Raw genomic sequence first — 18517 nt, 5'->3', positions numbered from 1 at the left:
TTAAATCAATCCATGGTTTTGCCTACCTTCTTTCCAAAACCCCACTCACATCCAGGTGAGCAGGCTCTGCATTCCTTAGACTGCAAGTGTGCACTAGCCTTTTATTTGGAATGCACTGCAGGCTATAGGAAATCCACCCAGCTATTTGTCTCCTTTGATAAAATTAAACTGGGAATCCCGGTGGGAAAGCAGACCCTGTCCTCCTGGCTGGTGGACTGTATTTCCTTCTGCTACCAATAAGCAGGCCTTCCGCTACAGGGACGCGTCAAAGCGCACTCTATTAGAGCAATGGCAACGACGGTAGAACACCTTCGGTCTGTACCTCTTGCTGACATCTGCAAAGCTGCTACTTGGAGTTCTCTCCATATCTTTGCAGCCCATTATTGTCCGGACAAGGCCAGTCTGTTCTGCACAATTTATTCTCAGCTTAATACCCAACTTCCTTCCAACAGCCCGCTTGGAATTTCAGGCTGCCCGTTATCCAAAATCACCCCGGTGGTTGTGCCTGTTGCACGACTTTGGGTGCTTTTGGTACATTGCTCGGGCATCCTCAGCTCACTATTCACCCATATATGAGGACTACCATTCTGCTTGTCCTGTGAGAAAGCAGAGTTGCTTACCTGTAACAGGTGTTGTCACATGACAGCAGGATGTTAGTCCTCATGAAACCCACCCACCACCCCCCCGGAGTTGGGTACGCTTGCGATTTGTTGTTTTATTTTTCGCACGTATTTTTACTATACACGAGACTGAAGGGAGACCCCTGCTGGATGCAGGGTTGGTACCATGCTGGGCATGCTCATTGGTGCCAGTTAAAGTCTAGAAACTTTGACAAAAGTGTTCCATGATTGGGCTCCATCCTGATGATGTCACCCATATGTGAGGACTAACATCCTGCTGTCCTGTGAGAACACTTGTTACAGGTAAGCAACTCTGCTTTATCTAGCCACCTTCAGCCCTACTCCCAGACCAATAACTCGCTACTTACTGTCTTATGAAAGGGGAAGGCTTTCAACCAAGAATCAATCACAAGTCACCACATTAATGTGGGTTTATGTGCAGTTTATTGCATAGGGCCTTCAGCACTCTTTGTAGCACGCATTTCTGTGTGGATTTTCTGCACATATCTCATTTGCATGCCATCCCCTTATTATATCCCTCGGAGGCGCCTGCTTTTGCCCCGCGCATTAAAAAAATATGTGCTGAAAGATAGTGCTGATTTCACCATGGGTCTTATTACTTCGGCCCCTAAATATCTTAGCTTGATGGGTTGAAATTATGTTATAACATGTATACAATATTTAGGGAGGGTAGGGCATGGAAGAAACAGTTTTCTCCTGTGCCTTCTGGAATTAGGGCTGGGATCTGATATCAGTAACTTTCATTTGCAACTACCTGGGGATTTTTTTCCTTTATTTTATATCCCTATCATTGCAGCAACAATCCTTAGCTGAGAATCATGCACTAGGGCTCCTCCAGAACTCTGCAATAGTGGGTCTTAAATATGAACACTAGGTGTCATATTTAGGGCCCAAGGAGCTGTAAATGCTACCTCTGCAGCATCCGCAGCCCTAGCTGATTCAGGAAAAACATAAGAACATGTCATACTGGGTCAGACCAAGGGTCCATCAAGCCCAGCATCCTGTTTCCAACAGTAGCCAATTCAGGCTGTAAGTACTTGGCAAGTACCCAAAAACTAAGTCTATCCCATGCTACTGATGCAAGTAATAGCAGTGGCTATTTTCTAAGTCAACTTGATTAATAGCAGGTAATGGACTTCTCCTCCAAGAACTTATCCAAACCTTTTTTAAACCCAGCTATACTAACTGCACTAACCACATCCCCTGGCAACAAATTCCTGAGTTTAATTGTGCACTGAGTGAAAAAGAACTTTCTCCGAAGAAGACCTGATCTGGGAATCAAATGCAGGTCCTTCAGGTCATCCCTAGAATATATATAATTTAATAAAATAAAAATGTTTTCATGTAGTTGGGTGAAAGTGACCTTTGTACATAATTTCTAAAATAAGTGTGGTATTTCTCAGAATTTCCATAAGGAGATCAAAGTATTTCATATATAAATTAAAAGAAGAGATATCAAAAGTTTCAGGTAGAGCTTAGAAGATTCCCTGAATTAATTTATATTATATCTGGTATACAATATAAAGAAGTTTTCATTCTACCATTTATTTTTTAAAGATCCTGGTTTATAAATAGGTTTTGATGTGGAAATACAATATCTACATTTTTATAGAAATTGAGTGTGCGAGTGGCTGAAAGGTGATTTCCCGTCGATAGCAGGGTTGAATTAGCCATGCTGTCTGGGACGTTCTCCAGCAGCTTCGAGGCGGAGCTTTTCCTAGCAGTTATAGAGCTTTGCTCTGTGTGGCTACATGCGTTTTCCTGCGTGATCTAGCACCCTCATTCCCCTTAGTCTGTTTCTTCTGCACTACCCGAAGCACGTGGAGCAATTTTCTCCTGCTCCCCTCAGAGTTCTTCTTAAATTAAAAAAAAAAAGTATCACTTTTCAGTGCTAACGTGGGGCCAGAACCACGTGGCTTCCAGTAATGCCAGTGCAGCAAGGTAATATCAATCACCGACGGCCACAATTATTGTTACGCCTGTCTGGGCCCAGACCATGACCAGTCGGCGTATCGCCACTGCAGTCGTATGTCCCCGCGGGTGCAGAAGTTCACGAGGCTCAGGAAAGGAAGCAACGGCTCTTATGCCCTGCCATTGGAGTGACTCTCCTCACTCCTCACCAGGGCCGCATCTGGATTGCCCTGAGAAATGGAAGAGAGCCTCCTCACTGGGACCCCAGACTAAGGGCACCAAAAGCCAAAGGGTGCTTACCCTCACAGTGGTCCCCCCACCCCAGAACTTGCCACAGAGCGTGGGCGCAGACAGTGCATTGCAGAGCTGTGAACAGGAGCATCAGCCACCCGACACAGCACCACAGGCGTCGATACCAGCGCAGGGAGCCAAGAGCACCTACCATCGACGCATGATGCAGTGCATTGGAACATGGTACATCCAAGAGCGCCCAGCCGGAGCCTCGCACATCGACGCAAGTTAGCACAGTGTCGACGTACTCAAAGCCTAAGTCCTTGATGCAATCAACGCAGAGGAGGTCAGCATCACCAAAGAGGCACAAAAATTTTAATTTGGGCACAAACACCGGGAACCCAAAGGGTATGAAATGTGAGATCAAGTACTGGATCCTCAAAGGGTCTTCACCCCAGAAGAGATGCATGAGATGGACTTCTCAGATGTCACTTCATTTTCAGACTATCCAGATTCAGAGGTGACCTCCACCTCCTCGCACAGAGTTTACTCGGACATCTCCTCGGTCTCCAGGCGAAAGAGGAGGTCCCCGCAGTTGAAGGAGCTGCTCCAAAAGCGCACCAAGATTCCGCAAGATGGGGCCCTTCGTGACCACTGGGGGCTGGATTTGGATATACTGCTCGCTGCCATTCCCCATGCATCATCTGGGCATGCACACAGCCCTAGGTTGGAGGAAAAACAGTTGAAGTCTTCAGCTTCGCTAGCTCCACAGGAAATGGTCTGGCGAAACAGGCAATGTCACAGATTTCTGCAGTCCTCATTGGATTGTTTACGTCCCTGGAGTCAGGTGGACAGGAACATCAGCCAGCTAGTCCATCTTCTGAAGAAGGCCCTCCAGAGGATGAACCTCTTGTGCAATGTCAATTGGAAAAGGTTCAGCAGGCAGGGAAATTGCCACAACCTCCGTTCTCTCCTCAGCCTAGCTCACACTCAGAGATCTCAGCTCCCAATTTGGGTTCATCCACCGGGTTATCATTGGACCCACCGGGGGACCCACCAGTGCCCTCCTCCCTGCTGGAGGATCTTTCCTATTTGAAGTTCATTGAGAAGGTGGGATCGAGGCTCAACATTGAAACCAGGACAGTCCCAGACCCAAGAGCAAACGTCCTGGGCATATTAAAGATCTTTGAGATGCTGGCCGAACTGACAGTGTTGCTCTCCCACAGTGTATTGGATGCAGTCTTGGAAAAGACTTGGGAGTCCCCTTTCTCGACCCTGGCGATCTCCAGGAAAACGGATTTAAAATTCAGGATGAGAAGATCTCCATACTACACCACTACACAGCTCCTGCAAACTTCCATCATGGTGGGATCCGCCATGAAGAAGGCTAAAAAGACAAGACTTGACTCGAACATGCCTCCGGGTAAGGACAATCATTACCTGGATGAATTTGGGAAACGATCCTTCCAATCTGCCATGCTAGGGGCAAAGATACAGTAACACCAGTTCTATATAACGCAGTATCTTTTCGAATGCCTCCAGTCCATCAAGCCTCTATTCGAGGAGAGTTCTTCAAGCACGGGTCTGCCACAACAGATACTCGACATGGAAGAAGGGTTATGAAACCTCTTCCGTACCATCTGCGAATTGTTCAAGACATCGTCCCGGGCCTCAGCATCGGCCATAGTGGCTTGTCAACTAGCCTGGCTGAGGGCCAGTGCCATCAGCACCTTTTCGGCGATAAACTACAAGAAACCGTCTCACAGCTAAAGGAACAGAACATGGCGGTTTTGTCTCTAGCTCTCCAGTGGACCAGTCTACCGGCACAAGGAGGTATTATCCGACCTATCATAAACCCGCCTTCCAGCAGCGCCCGTTCTGCCCCTACCCACCATATAGGGCCCCAGCGTGCCAACAGCCTCAACGACAGCAGCAGCAACCATCAACCCTCACCCTGAAATCCACGCAAAGTTTTTAAGATAGGCAGGGCCAACCCCGGTAGGGGGCAGAATAGCACAGTTTTTCAGTTCCTGGTCTGCAATAATAACTGACCGTTGGGTGCTAGACATTATTCGCAGGGATTACCAACTCAATTTCAAGCGGATTCCTGCTCTTCCCCCATCTAGCTGAATTTCACCGGGTTCCAACACGGGTGCAAATCTTGCGAACAGAGTTAACTACACTGCTTGCTCAGCAAGTCATTCAAGTAGTGCCGCCATGCCAATGTCGGGTGGCCTCCGCCCAATCTTGGACCTAAAGAAACTCAACAAATTCCTGCTCAAGGAGAACTTCAAGATGACATCCCTAAAGTCTATTCTTTTCCTACAGCCCAGCAATTGGATGTGCTTGCTGGACTTCAAGGATGCCTACTCCCACATTCCCGTGGACCGCTCCTCATGGCAGTATCTGTGCTTCCAGTCCAATGGGCAGCATTACCAGTACAAGGTATTCCCCTTCAGACTATCCTCTGCTCCCAAAGTATTCACCAAATGCCTTGCAGTGGTGGTGACCCTCCTCCGATGAAAGAGGGTCCAACTATTTCTCTGTTGGTTGCTGGTAGCATCAGACAAACATACCCTGAGGGAGAAACATGAGCAATTGCTTACAAGGACTCATAATCAACTACTGTATTAGTGGTCCAGCCTACTTAAAACATTCAGTTTATTGGAGCAAGGATCGACATGGTAAAGAGGAAAACGTTCTTGCCAAAGGATAGGGCAAAGACCCTCTGCGCACTGGCCAGATAATTACAAGTCTCTACGCAGCCTTCGGCCCATCAGGTCCTTATCATCCTGGGACACATGGCGGCAGCAATTTGAATGGTGCCTCAGACAGGGTTGCACATGCGTCGTCTGCAGTGAGGCCTCAAGGGCTTAGTGGACACAGTACGCCTCACCCAGGCCATGCGGAGGGATATAGCCTGGTGGCTGAATGCAAATGCTCACGAGAGGCGCCCTATTCCGGAAACCTATGCACAAGCTAATCCTCACCACAGACGCATCACACAAAGTATGGGGAGCCCACCTTGCCCATCTTCAAACGCAGGGTATATGGTCGGCGGCAGAGCGCGCACAACAGATAAACCTAGAACTGCGAGCGATTCAAAATGCCCTTCTCACCTTTGTCGACCAGGTTCGAGGCAAGAACGTCATGGTTCATATAGATAACCAAGTGTCCATGTTCTACATAAACAAGGAAGAAGGATCTGGTTCATGGACGCTGTGCAAGGAGGCGATTCGCATCCTGGAATGGATGGTCAGACATTCCGTCTCGTTGCAGGACACTTATCTTCTCAGGATAGAGAATTCAAAAGCAGACCGACTCAGAAGGATATTCCATCCACACGAGCCGTCGCTGAACCAGAGAGTGGCATATGCCATTTTTGCCCAGTGGACAACAGGAAGGTGTGCAAATTCTGCTCCATGTTTCCGAGTAAAGCGTACCATTATTAGACATTTGCAAAGCTGCCACATGGTCTTCGCTGCATATATTCACGTCGCACTACTGCCTGAACCAGCAGACATCCTCAGACATGGCTCTGGGTACAGCAGTGTTGGAACACTCCACGCGGTGAAGACTCTCCATGGCTGTCCATGGTAAGATGGGTTGGGCTCACTGTAGTCAAGTCAAAGAACAAGGACAATAGGCCGTCAGTGTACAAGATGCAACCTGATGGCTAGGGACTCCCAGACAGCATGGCTAATTCAGCCCTGCTATCAATGGGAAAAAGCAAGTTTGCTTACCATAAATGGTGTTTCCGTAGATAGCAGGATGAATTAGCCATGCAGACCAACCCGCCTCCCTGGACAGCCCTCTTTTTGGCATCCATCAAAGATGGTTTTTAGCTATGTTACAGACTGAGGGGAACGAGGACTGCTAGATTGCATGGAAAGACTGGTGCAGCTGTGCAGAGCAAAGCTCTGTAACTGCTAGGAGAAGCTCCGCCTTGAGGCTGCCGGAGGACATCCCAGACAGCAAGGCTAAGGCATCCTGCTATCTACGGAAACATCATTTATGGTAAGCAAATTTGCTTATTTTAAAAGCCTGGTGCGCATCAATTAGGGGATGCTTGCACAAGTCGGGCTCATGTACACCAAATGAATTTTAAAAGCCACCCCAATGTGTGCATATATCCTGCTGCTTGCACATCTCAAATGTTTTTAAAAAGGGGCAGGCGTGGTCTGAGTGGGGCATAGGCATTTTGGGGCATGGTCAAGAGATGTGCACGTAAATACTTACTATGGTACCAATCCACGAGAGAATATTCAGATCTCCCACTTATTTCAATGACTTATTTTTAGGGTTCAGCTGTTTGTGATTCCCATTAGTGATGTGTCACGTAAATACTTACACACCTGGGCCCATGCCCAGGTCACCTAATGCAAACTTCACTTCTGCTATGGCGAAATTATAAGTAAAAAAATAAAAAGAAAGCCATTTCTCACAGTGTCTAGGGTAACTAGTGGGCGTGCACACTGTCAAACCAGGGGGTTTTGAGCACCTAGTTGTTAACTGGACGAACTGGTGGCCAAACTAGTGAAACTAGCAATGGTGTGGATGCGCTCCCCTTTTAAAATTCCCCAATTTACGCACTCGAAGCAGGATTTACGCACCCACTTAAAATTAGACGAACATGTGTGCGTGACCAGGCTATTTTATAACATTCGCACATATGCACGTGCAAGTTATAAAATGGCTGTGTATCTGGGTGAGCACCGGTACATGCCCCAAAGTGTGCCTGCGCACCAGTTTGAACATTACCATCCCTGTGTGTTTATCATCCAGGTGTAGCATTCAGATAACCCAAAAATAAGCTTTAACCACTACCATCTGTTTTTAGCAAAAACAAATGTGTATCTAGGCCTAGACATGTACTGTTGGTAAAAGGAAATATTTCTAATTTGAAGGTAATAATTTACTTGCAAATATACTGTACTCCCTAACAGAAGTATTTAATAGCACAAAAGAATTGTCACAATGGTCATGGTGTAGCTAGGAAGGATTTGACTTCTGCTGAATGAAAAGGATGGCGTGAAAGGAATATATTTCTACTGCCATTCCTTTTATTGCCCAAGGAACAGACATTGCTGAATTTAACTAGATTTCTCTCCCAGGGACGTGCTATTAGAGTGTGTCTTCACAGTGTCAGCCTCTTGAGGAGGTAAAAAATATTTTGCAGTTGTGGCATAATAAGGCTAACAGAGTATTTGCAGACCTCAGCTTCCCATACTCCAATTTCATCTGCCTTCCTTATTCAAAGGTCAATACAGTAAAGTGCGGCCACGGTTACCCCGCTCCTAACCCCCTTTCTACTCACTTTCCGGCCGCGTTAGCGCTTCCTGTGATACACAATCCCCTTTAACCGATTCTTACCGCCTCTTTAAATCACCGGGTAACCCCTTCCGCCCGCGGCATGTTTATTAGATGTAAATGATTGAATTAGCTATTCCCTCCCATACAGTAACACGCGCCCCGACTATTGCTTTTTTACCCTGCCGTTTTGCCACGCATTTAACCTGCTAACTTACTGCCTACCCTTACCCCTGCGTTAGAGGCAGGGGTAAGGGTAGGCGGCAAACTTACCCCCAGCCCCCGCTCACCTGCCCTGGCCGCGTCAATGGGTGCTGGTCTCCAGGGCAGCCCCAGTCCCCTCCCCCCTCCTCCCGAAGCAACGAAAGCAGAAAAAATCTAAAAAAGCCAAAAAAAAAAAAAGTTGCAACGAAGTGGGCGGTTCTCCTACGCTCAGCAGTGTAAAGCAATGACTTACTTTTTTCGCAGCCCTCCTCCGGAGACGGACATCGGCGGAGACGGATCGCGGCTCCCCTGCTTCCCGGAGGCGAAGATGGATGTCTGCATGGGCGAAAGCGGCCCCGGTGCATGCAATTGGGCCGCTCAAGGCGAAATGTCACAACGTTTGGCGTCACGACATGTGACGTCACGTCTTGAGCGGCCCAATTGCACGCACAGGGGCCGCTTTCGCCCGTGCAGGCATCCATCTTCGCCGGGAGGCAGGGGAGCCGCGATCCGTCTCCGCCGATGTCCGTCTCCGGAGGAGGGCTGCGAAAAAGTAAGTCGTTGCTTTACACTGCCAGTCCTCTCTCCCCTCCTCCCGAAGCAAGGCTGCTTTACGCGCCTTGCTTCGGGAGGAGGGGAGAGAGGACTGGCAATCCCAAGCGTAGGAGAACCGTCCACTTCGTTGCTACTTTTTTTTTTTTTTTTTTGCTTTTTCGATTTACACTGCCAGTCCTCTCTCCCCTCCTCCTGAAGCAAGGCTGCTTTTCGCGCCTTGCTACGGGAGGAGGGGAGAGAGGACTGGCAATCTCGAGCGTAGGAGAACCGTCCACTTCCTGGTACCTGTCATTTCAAATGACATTTGAAATGACAGATACCAGCGTGTCCGTGAAGCGTTAGGCCAGTGCACCCAGGATACTGTATAGCGCTCTATACAGTAAAATGGGTTGCGCGGGCTTAACGTTTCACGGAAGCTTCTTGGACGCGGCTTGCATTTGCAAGCAGTTTAAATACAGTATCGAGCGTTAGGTGAGCCAGACTGTGCGTGTGGCAACCGCGGGTGCGCCCGGCACTAACGCAGCTCTTCCTATCGCTCCTTACTGTATCGGCCTGTCAGAGAGAGAGCAATTTTCAAAGGCAATTCTATGGGTAGAACGGTGCTTTACCTGCAGAAATGGCCTTTTTGAAAATTGTAATTTTATGCACATAACGAGAGGTGTCCTGGAGCAGGCTTTGGATTTATGCCCATGCTTTTTAGATTTTGAAAACTATGTATGTAAATTTTGTGGGAAAAACTCTGCACACATTAGCAGGTTGTACAGGGAGTTTTATCAGAATAATTTTCAAAATGCATGGAAGTTTTAGTTTATGCAGGCTGTTACTGTGTGACTTTGAGTAAATCAGTAAACCCACCATGTTCTATTCCCTCTGAGTTCCTTAATATTTCTTTCCCCCTCCCCATGCTGGGACCATATGCTAACACATCAGATCTTACATGAGTTGTTCTTCCTCTTGCCATAATTTGGTTTACGTAAAGTGCTTTGAGAAAAGCTGTGAAAGCTTCATAAAGCAGATCCTCTTTGTCTGTGTTGTTAAATGAAGGAATTTATTTCTGGTTTCCATCTTATCTCCTCTTCACTTCTATCAGTCTCCAAATGAAAACCAATTTGAATGTATAAAACATTGAAAAATAACTGAGGTGGGAGGCAAGGCAGTCTGAACAGGATAGCAAATACCAGAATGATAATAACATTGAACTATAGCTGTTTCAGAGCAAACATCGAGATTGATGATATGAAAATAGCATCTATGTTTTCGGGTAGAATTTATTCTTGATAATAAAATAGACTGCACAGAAAATGTTTTATATTAACCACTATTTAACTAGTATTTTTCTCTTCTTTTTATAGAACTAATCCAGGAGTCTTTCTTTATTGTTGTGATTTTGCACCTTACGCAGTGGAGCTGGTAAAGGTATTTTATATAATGTGATTATATTTAGGTACATAGAAGTCCATATTCAAGAGCATTTATCCAGCTAACTCAGAAGTTAGCTGGCTAAATGAATATTTGGCTAAATATTTGGCTAAATATTTTTCCTAAATGAATATTTGGGCATTTATCCAGCTAAATTCTAGTCTGAAAACTGCCTGTTATTTGAACTTTGCCTGACCTGACCTTGTCTGGACTGACCTCTGATAACTGACCCCTGCCTTGGCTAACCATTCTGGACTGATCTCTGACCTTTGACCCTTGCTATCTTTTTGGACTCTCTTTGCTGGCGTTCCGTGTCCTCCGGCCTTCCTCCTTGGATAACGACCGCGCACCCTTGTTGTGGTGGGCACTCCTCTGAACTTTCTCTTCTGAGATCCTGCGAGGCCCACCTAAGACCATCTCCATCTGTGCTCTGCCTCCTGGTGGCAGGCACTCTCTGGGCCCGTCCGGAGGGCCGTACTTTTCCTGCACCAGGCCAAGGGTCCACTTCCAGCGCAACATCAGTAAAGATTTAATGTGATTTGCAGTGATGAAAGGTGAAAGAAGAGTAGATTTGTACCATGTTCACTCTACCTAGCTTGATGCAATCAAATTTGAAGGGGGACAGTAGGTAAATCCACGGCTCTAGTGCTAAGTAAATCATCTAGTGCTAAACTTTCAAAAGGGAAACTTTGATAAAATGAGAAAAATAATTAGAAAAAAACTGAAAGGTGCAGCCTCAAAGGTAAAAAGTGTGCAACAGGCATGGACATTGTTAAAAAAAAAAAAATAAAAAAATTCTAGAAGCACAGACCAGATATATTCCATGCATTAAGAAAGGTGGAAGGAAGACAAAACAATTACCGCCGATTCTTACTCCAGCGATCCCACCTGATGCTATTTTACCATCTCGACGGTTGAATGTGGTTCCTCCTGCTGCCCCTCTGGGACCATTTTCTACAGAGTTTATTTTACTGATTCATAATGCTTACTTAGCACAAATCTCTCAGGATGCAGCAGCTCCTTCTCCCCAGGCTTGAAGGGAGTGGGGATTCTCCAGATCTCGCCCAGGAACCTGTACCACCATCTGTAATCCCTGGGACAGAGGCCACACAATTATCAGGAGCAGGGGCCACACAGCTGCCAGGAATCCCTCAGGGACCCTCTCGGGTACGGGTGGTCTCCCATCCGGCCAACCCAGACCCCCTCTCTCCTCAGGATTCTGATCCGGACCTGGATGATCTGACCCCGCAACTGGAAGGGGATGACCCCCACGTTTTATGGCGATTTCAGAGGGACGAATTGGACCCGCTCATTCCTCAAGTCCTGGAAGAATTAGATATTGAGGCCCCACAAGAACCTGCAGGGCCCAGTGTGACCGGGAGGAAGGGGGACCCTGTCCTGGCGGGTCTCCGTCCACCAGCGAAAACTTTTCCTTTTCATCCCAGGCTTCTTCAGTTGTCGAGGGAGTGGGATGTTCCTGATGGCTCCCTCAGGGTCGGCAGAGCGATGGACAAACTGTACCCACTCCCAGAAGAATCTTTTGATTTCCTCAAAGAACCCAGCGTTGATGCATCAGTGTCCACGGTCACAAAGAGGACAACTATCCCAGTCACAGGTGGCACCGCGCTAAAAGATATCCAGGATCGCAAACTCGAAGTGTATTTGAAGAGAATTTTCAAAGTTTCTTCTCTGGGGTCCGAGCAGCGGTCTGCAGCTCTCTCATGCAACGAGCAGGACTTCGTTGGATGCAGCAATTGTTAGGTGCTCAAGAGCTTCCCCCAGACAAAGCACGGCAAGCGGACCGCCTGGAGGCGGTAATTGCATTTGGGGCGGATGCGCTGTATGATCTTCTCCGAGTCCTGGCCAGATCCATGGGTCTCCACCGTCTCGGCTAGGCGCCTGCTTTGGCTCCGTAACTGGTCAGTGGATTCTTCCTCCAGAGCTCGACTGGGCTCCTTGCCCTTCAAAGGCAAATTGCTTTTTGGAGAAGAACTGGAACAGCTCATCCAGTCCCTTGGAGAGAATAAGGTTCATAAGTTGCCCGAAGATCAACCTCTGAGTTACAGGACTTTCAGCTCAGCGCGCTCCCGCTTCAGGGGTCAGCATTGCTTTCGTCAGTCCAGACCAGTTCCTCAGAGACCGGCCTCCTCTCGATCACAGTCCTGGTCTCATTCCTTTCATGGCCGAAGACAAACCAGGGATAACCCCTCCTAAGGGGCTCCCAAGTCCACACAATGAAGTATTACTGGCCCACTCTTCAATTCCTAAGATAGGGGGATGGCTGTCCCTCTTCTACGAGGTGTGGGTCAAGATCACCTCAGACCAGTGGGTCTTGGATATCCTAAATCACGGCTACGCGTTAGAATTTGCTCGGCGCCTAAGAGACCGGTTTGTCTTCTCCCCATGTGGCCCGGTGAAGAAGCAAGGCATAGTGAGGCAAAGACTAGATCGGCTCCTGAGCTTGGGAGCCATCATCCCTGTGCCCTTGCCGGAGCAAGGGTAAGGCCACTATTCCATCTACTTCGTGGTCCCCAAGAAGGAGGGGTCCTTCCATCCAATCCTTGACCTCAAAATGGTCAACAGGGCCCTCAAGATTCCACACTTCTGGATGGAAACGTTATGTTCGGTGATCGCAGCAGTCCACAAAGGGGAGTTTCTAGCTTCCCTGGACTTGACGGAAGCTTATCTGCATATTCCTATCCTACAAGCACATCAGCACTTCCTTCGCTTCAAAATTCTCGGACAACATTTTCAATTTCAGGCTCTGCCATTCTGCAAAGGATGTTCACCAAGGTGATGGTGGTGGTAGCCGCCGTTCTACGGAAAGAGGGGATCCTAGTTCACCCTTATCTGGACGACTGGCTCATTCGGGCAAAGTCCCGGGTCCTGTGCCGACAGGGTGCTACACCTCCTTCAATCCCTGGGATGGGTCGTCAATCTCGCCATCTCACCCCATCACAAACTATCGACTTTCTAGACGCCCACTTCAACACCAGACAGGGGAAAGTCTTCCTATGTCAGGATCGGGCAGACTCTCTCATTGCTCAAGTGCAATGCTTGCACTTCCCTCTCCCTTCCCTCAACCTGGGACTACCTCCAGGTGCTGGGCTCCATGGCTTCAACTATAGACTTAGTGCCGTGGGCTTTTGCCCATATGCGTCCGTTACAGCAGGCGTTACTCTCTCGCTGGAAGCCTGTGTCTCGAGAGTTTCAGGCTCCTCTTCTGCTTTTGGACTCGGCCAGACACAGCCTCCTCTGGTGGATCAGCCTGGATCACCTGTTGCAAGGAGTGGACCTGGACATCCCACAGTGGGTGATTGTCACCACAGATGCCAGCCTCTCCAGCTGGGGAGCGGTGTGCAGGATGCAGTCGACTCAGGGGCAATGGTCACCTGTCCAGGCGACATGGCCTATCAATCGTCTGGAGACCCGGGTGGTTTGTCTGGCGTTGAAACTTTTCCTCCCCTTAGTCTGAGGGCGAGCGGTGCAAATTCTCTCCGACAACGCAACGACAGTAGCGTACATTAACCGCCAGGGAGGCACAAGAATTCAACACGTCTCCCGAAAGACAGACAAGTTGATGGCGTGGGCGGAGCTCCATCTGTCCCAACTGGTGGCATCCCACATAGCGGGGGTGGACAATGTTCAAGCAGACTGCAGCGGCGTTCGTCCGGGTGTGCTCCGGCTGCAGCTGAGCCTTTCTCCTCTGTCCTATTGGCGCTTCCCCTTGCCTCCTCATGCCGTGTACGGTGCGATGTGTTGCCTGTGGGGAGTTTGCTTCGCGGATCTCCTGTACCGGGCTGTGTACCAGGTGCCTCCCCGGGGAGGGGGGAGAAGGTACCTCAGATTGGGGTCCGGGGTCGGTGGCTAAGTCCTGCGGTGCGGCGAAAAGATCTGCCACTCAGGAAGATCAGGCCAACCTGTTCCTGCTGAGCGCAGGATCGGCAGCCATCTTGAATTCTTTTGCAGACGCACGGGCCAAGGCATCAGAGGCAGGGGATCTCCCGCCTGATCTATCTCCGGTTCCTGGCAGTCCTGAGGACCTTATGGATCCATGCCAGGACTTTTCTGAGGGTGAGCCCTATCCCCTGGTGGGGGAAGGAGGCAGCATTAATGCCTTCTCTTTGGATTTTGTGCTTTTAATGCACAAAGTTTTCATGGCTACCCAGGCTCAGCAGATTGGGGCTTCACAGCAGGGACATCCTGAGGACCCCGCCCCCCCCCCAAGAAGATTCCCAGACGCCTAGAGTCTCAGGGATCCCTTCGAGTAAAGAAGCTATGGGGCTCCTCTCTTCCAGACGGGGCTACCATCCCGGATGCAGTAGGCGCTGGTACTTCGGATGCTCACACAGTCCCTCTGCCCCTGCCTGGGACAGATCCAGATGAAGACCTGGGGAAAGCATCTCCTCTGGAGGGTGATGACCCGAAAGTTGATCGCCTGTTCCACAGGGAAGAATTAGACCCCCCTCATTCGATGGGTCTTGTCAGAGCTCGGAGTGGAGCTTCCCCAGGAAGTCTTGCCCCAGAATTCAGTGGACCCGGTCTTGGAGAGATTAAAGAGTCCAACCAAGACTTTTCCATTTCATCCCATGATTCAACAGTTGATGATCCGGGAGTGGGATGTGCCAGAGGCAGGCCTGCGAGTGGGACGGGCTATGGACAAACTTTATCCTTTGCCTGAAGAGACTTTGGAGCTTTTGAAGTTCCCCAAAGTGGATGCCTCAGTGTCAGCAGTGACAAAGAGAACCACGATCCCAGTAGCAGGAGCAGTGGCCCTCAAGGACTTCCAGGATAGGAAACTCGAGGTTCTTTTGAAGCGGATATTTGAAGTTTTGGCTCTGGGTATCCGAGCAGCCATTTGCAGTAGCTTCATCCTCTGGGAGGGCCTCCGCTGGGTACAACAGTTATTGACTTCCCGAGACCTTCCGCCTCAGGAATTGGCATAGGCGGAGCGCTTGGAAGCAGCGGTTGCGTATGGAGCAAATGCCTTATACGATCTTCTGTGTACTTCTACCTTGTTGCGTCCGGTTGTCTCAGACTGCTTCGACCCTTGTGCCTCACCTTTTTCTCTGCTCTCCCCGCTAGCCTTGGGAAGATGGCTACCGCCGCGTCTGCAAGCTACTTTCTCCGGCGTCCCCGGAACGGCTATGGCATAGCCTCACGCCATGTTTCTCCTAAGGGCCTCCTAGGGTGCGTGCACGCCACCCACCCACGTCTTTATCCACGTCATGGCGGGAACCTCGGGGGCATCCCCCTTGAGTGACGTCACGCCATCCGGGTATTTAGCCTACACTTGTTTTGCTAGCTCATTGAGTTAGCAAGGATTGGACTCGTCCGATCTAAGCTACTCTGCTGCTTCCCTGCTGCTGCTGGAAGCCCTCTCTGCCCTTTGGGGTATTCTCTAACCTGGGTACCCGCTCCTCGGGGGGCCTTCTGCTTTCTTTCAGGTGCCTTACTGGGATCAGGTACTCGCTCCTTGAGGGCCTGCTCTCCTTGCCTCGGTGCCAGTTACCATCTACTTCTGCCTGCTGGAATCATCAACCTTACAGCTACCATCTAGTGAGTAATCTGATTCTCAGTCTGTTTCAACTACAGCTCTGTCTTGCTGGGAAACCTACACCTGGATATCTCTATACCATCTTGATGAGACGGGTTCCCTCTGCCGAAGGTCCCTGGACTTGCTACCTCGGGATCAACTCACTACTGCCACCTCTGGTGGTATACATCAGCTGTACAATAAAAGACAAAACTCTGTGTTTGTGCATCCTGAGTCTAGCCCAGTACTGTGACTCCCCACAGAGCTCCTCCCCGTGGGCATGGTAATCTGCCACAGTACCCAAGAATCCACTCAAACAACTCGAAACCATAACACTTCTGGACCATGGCGTCTGCAGTTTCTGCCAGGAGGCTCCTGTGGCTACGCAACTGGTCGGCCGATGGCTCTTCCAAGGCCCAGTTGAGTGCTTTACCTTTCAAGGGGATGTTTCTCTTTGGCAAAGACTTGGAGCAGCTGATTAAGTCGCTGGGGGAGAACAAGGTTCACAAGCTCCTGGAGGATAAGCCTAAGTCTTTGAGAGGCTTCCTTCTGGCCTGTTTTCATTTTCGGGGACAACAGAAATTCTGACAAAGCAAGGCGCAGACTTCAGGTCAGAGACAGCCCACTGGCAGGCCACAAGCCTGGTCTCATTCCTTTCGGGGCCATAGACCCTCTCGCAACGGGGTCTCTTCCGCGTCACTTGGAGCCAAGTCCACTCAATGAGATGTGGTCGGCCCATTCCTTGGTTCCTCTTGTGGGGGACAGTTGTCCAATTTTTATGAGGAATGGGTCAAAATAACCTCCGATCAGTGGGTTCTAAGCATCACAGAACACGACTACTTGTTAGAATTTGCTCGGCCTCTCCAAGACCTTTTTATAGTCTCCCCTTGTGGCTCTCGCATGAAAGAGCAGATCATTCGACAGACCCTCGACTGGTTGAGCTGTCTGAGGGCCATAGTTCCTGTCCCTCAGGCGGAGTAGCCATCTGCAGGGAGCACCAGAAGTTTCTTTGGTTCATGATCCTTGGCATGCAATTCCAGTGCTGTGCTCTGCCATTCGGTCTGGCTACTCTATGCCTTCCCTCCCTGGCCTCTGATTGGCAAGATTCTCCGACAGATAGAGGTCCACCCAAGGAAAGTAATACTAGTGGCCCTGGAGTGGCCCTGAAAGCCGTGATTCGCGGACCTGATCAATCTCGCGGGCCCCCGAGATTCGGTCATCTTCCAAATCTGTTTCATCAAGGCCTTATATTTTTTGACCAGGCGGATCACTTTTGTCTAGCGGCCTGACTTTTGAAAGGCGGAAATTGAGGAAGAAAGGTTATTCGGAGAACATGATTACCACTCTTCTGCAAGCAAGGAAGACCTCTTTAACTTACGTCAGGGTATGGAGAGTCTTCAAATTGTGGTGTCACGAGCAGGGCGTTCTCCGCCATTAGTTCTTGGTGGCGCACATTCTGGCATTCTTACAGACAGGCTTAGCCAAAGGGTTGTCCTTCAATTCCCTTCGGGTCCAAGTTGCTGGCTTGGGATGTCTCATAGGCAAGGTACATGGTAGGGCTCTGGCATCGCATCCGGATGTGGTGCATTTTCTCCAGAGGGGCGAAGCATTTGAATCTTCCCGTCGGTCCAGTTTGTCCATCCTGGAGCCTTAATTTGGTGCTCAGGGTCTTGTGTGAAGCCCCTTTTGAACCCATTAAACAAGCCATTTTAAAGGACCTCATGTTGAAAACAGTGTTTTTGGTGGCAATCTGCTTGGCTTGAAGGGTGTCAGAGATCCAAGCCATTTCTTGTAGGGAGCCTTTTTTGTGGATTTCTGATTCTGGGGTTTCTCTTAAGATGGTTCCATCCTTTTTGCCAAAGTTGGTCTCGGCCTTCCACTTAAGTCAATCGGTGGAGCTTCTGGCTTTTTCACATATCACTCCAGATGTATCTCATGTGAGGGAGTTGAAGCGCCTGGATGTCAGAAGGGCTCTGTTGCGCTATTTGGAAGTCACGAATTATTTCTGGGTTTCGGATCATCTGTTCGTTTTGTGGAGCGGCACTAAGAAGGGTCACAAAGCGTCCAAGGCGACCATTGCTCAATGGTTGAAAGAGACTATTTAGTTTGCTTACATTTTTCGTGGCCAGCCTATTCTGGATGGGTTGAAAGCGCACTCAATAATATCTCAAGCGGCTTCGTGGGCCGACTGTCAGTTGGTCTCGCCACAAGAAATCTGCAGAGCGGCAACCTGGAAGACTGTACACACGTTTGCTCAACACTAACGTTTGGATGTCCAGGCTCCGGACATCAGCAACTTTGAGAGCAGTGTCATTCAAGCGGGACTCTTCAACGTCCCACCCTACATAGGGAAGCTTTGGTACATCCCAGCAGTCTGGACTGATCCGGGTATGTACAGGGAAATGAAAATTGGTTCTTACATGCTAATTTTTGTTCCTGTAGTACCAGGGATCAGTCCAGATGCCCTCCCTTTAAGGGGGTTTTCACTCAGTTTTTCTTGAGAGTCTGCTTTGATAATCGTTTTTGCTGCAGAAGGCTACAGGTTTCTTCTTATTCTGGGTTTGGCTCCTGTTCAGTTTAAAAGTTTTGTCCTTTGCTTGATCAGTTATAATTCTTGTTTCTGCTTGGATAATTTTCATACTGAGGGGTGGCACACCAGGTTAAGAGGGGGTGCTCTTCAAGTTTTTCTCTGTCTCCATCTGCTGGAAGG

The 18517-nt window shown here is 49.1% G+C and overlaps 1 protein-coding gene across 9 annotated transcripts in view; it reads left to right on the top strand.

Moving 5' to 3' along the window:
* METTL8 (methyltransferase like 8) overlaps positions 1-18517 on the top strand; it is a 128483-nt gene that overhangs the window by 73426 nt on the left and 36540 nt on the right. For 7 of the 9 annotated variants that reach the window (XM_029605769.1, XM_029605766.1, XM_029605762.1 and 4 more), the window contains one exon: positions 10205-10268. The exons of 1 other annotated variant lie outside the window; for it this stretch is intronic. In XM_029605769.1, the coding sequence (XP_029461629.1) occupies positions 10205-10268 (64 nt within the window). The remainder of the gene's footprint in view (positions 1-10204; positions 10269-18517) is intronic. One more of the 9 variants, XM_029605761.1, reaches the window with a different exon arrangement.

This window comes from Rhinatrema bivittatum, chromosome 6 (genome assembly GCF_901001135.1).
Source record: "Rhinatrema bivittatum chromosome 6, aRhiBiv1.1, whole genome shotgun sequence".
In the NCBI taxonomy this organism is placed as follows: Eukaryota; Metazoa; Chordata; class Amphibia; order Gymnophiona; family Rhinatrematidae; genus Rhinatrema; species Rhinatrema bivittatum.
This window is presented reverse-complemented; position numbering and strand designations above follow the sequence as displayed.